At 49.5% G+C, this 1,171-nt stretch overlaps 1 protein-coding gene across 5 annotated transcripts in view; it reads left to right on the top strand.

Moving 5' to 3' along the window:
* The window catches only part of NAA40 (N(alpha)-acetyltransferase 40, NatD catalytic subunit), a 17,118-nt gene that overhangs the window by 10,101 nt on the left and 5,846 nt on the right, over positions 1-1,171 (top strand). For all 5 annotated transcript variants that reach the window (XM_025193264.1, XM_014526375.2, XM_025193265.1 and 2 more), the window contains one exon: positions 610-693. In XM_025193264.1, coding sequence (XP_025049049.1) covers positions 610-693 — 84 coding nt within the window. The remainder of the gene's footprint in view (positions 1-609; positions 694-1,171) is intronic.

Raw genomic sequence — 1,171 nt, 5'->3', positions numbered from 1 at the left:
AAAGAAGATGAAAGTAGCCAAAGGATGTGGCTCTAGTTCTGTTGCCATTATAGTTAAATGTATGTTTCTCATTCCAATTTATAAAACACAATTTCACCTTCTTGAGCATCCTTGATATCACCTCCAATACTTCACTGTCAGTCACTTTTACAACTGAGTTAACATGATTGCACCTGAGTTAAAGTGTTTAGCTAGAGGTAAAAGCAATCTGCAGGGCTGCAAAATAGAAGAGAAACATTCCCAGGAATGGGTAAAACATGTCAACATTGCAGAAAGGTTAGCTTGACTAGTGGAGTATCAAGGCCGTTAACTAGGAGAGAGGATTGACTCCTGTGACATCAAAAGAGTGGCAGGAATAGGGAGATGATAATGAGCCATGAAGTCAGTTGATTCTCAGCACTACCTGGATAGAAATGCTGCTACCCCTCCCAGGCAGTTGGTTTTAAAGCTTGGGTAGAGCAGGAATCACTGCAATCCCCCCTCTACTCGCCCCCCACCCCCAGATTTGCCTCTGCACAGGTCCCTTGGGTACCCCCATGCCCACAGGCAGACATTGCATGTTATTAGCCTTTGAAATGCCCCTTGGTTTTCTCCTTCCCCCCCCTTCAGCTATGAAGTGCAGCTGGAAAGCAAAGTCCGGCGGAAAGGTCTGGGCAAATTCCTTATACAGATCCTGCAGCTTATGGCGAACAGGTGAGTAGGAAAAAGCCGAGACGTCTCATAAATCCTCAACACTTCCTCTACCTTCAGTCACAGGGGAGTCTGGGGCCCCGATCGGTGTTTTTTGGGCTGCAGATACAGTGATCTGACAGCCTTCGGCTCTTACGCTGTATGATCCTAACCTGGGATCACACAGGAGGCACCAGTAAGGGGGTGGAAAAGTCACGATGGCTGCACGTCTGTCTTCCCGGAACTCTGTTGTAGCGTTTGGGGCATTTGTCTGTTCCGCTGGGACTTCTCCTCAGCCCTACTGCCCCAGTCCAGGCGCACACAACCAGTTCAACTTGACAGCAGCAGCAGGGATCTGTTAGTTGAGAGCCGGGGTGGCAACGGTACAGCTGAATCCAGCCTGTGGAGCCCTTTCACCCTGGGCCTCCAGGGGAAGTCAGGACTTTGGGACAGGGCAAGTGAACTGTGCTATATACCCTCCCCCACCAATGGCCATTTACCC

The sequence above is a fragment of the Alligator sinensis genome, unplaced genomic scaffold, assembly GCF_000455745.1.
Source record: "Alligator sinensis unplaced genomic scaffold, ASM45574v1 scaffold1860_2, whole genome shotgun sequence".
In the NCBI taxonomy this organism is placed as follows: Eukaryota; Metazoa; Chordata; order Crocodylia; family Alligatoridae; genus Alligator; species Alligator sinensis.
The sequence above is the reverse complement of the archived record's forward strand: the minus strand, read 5'-3'. Positions and strand labels throughout refer to the sequence as shown.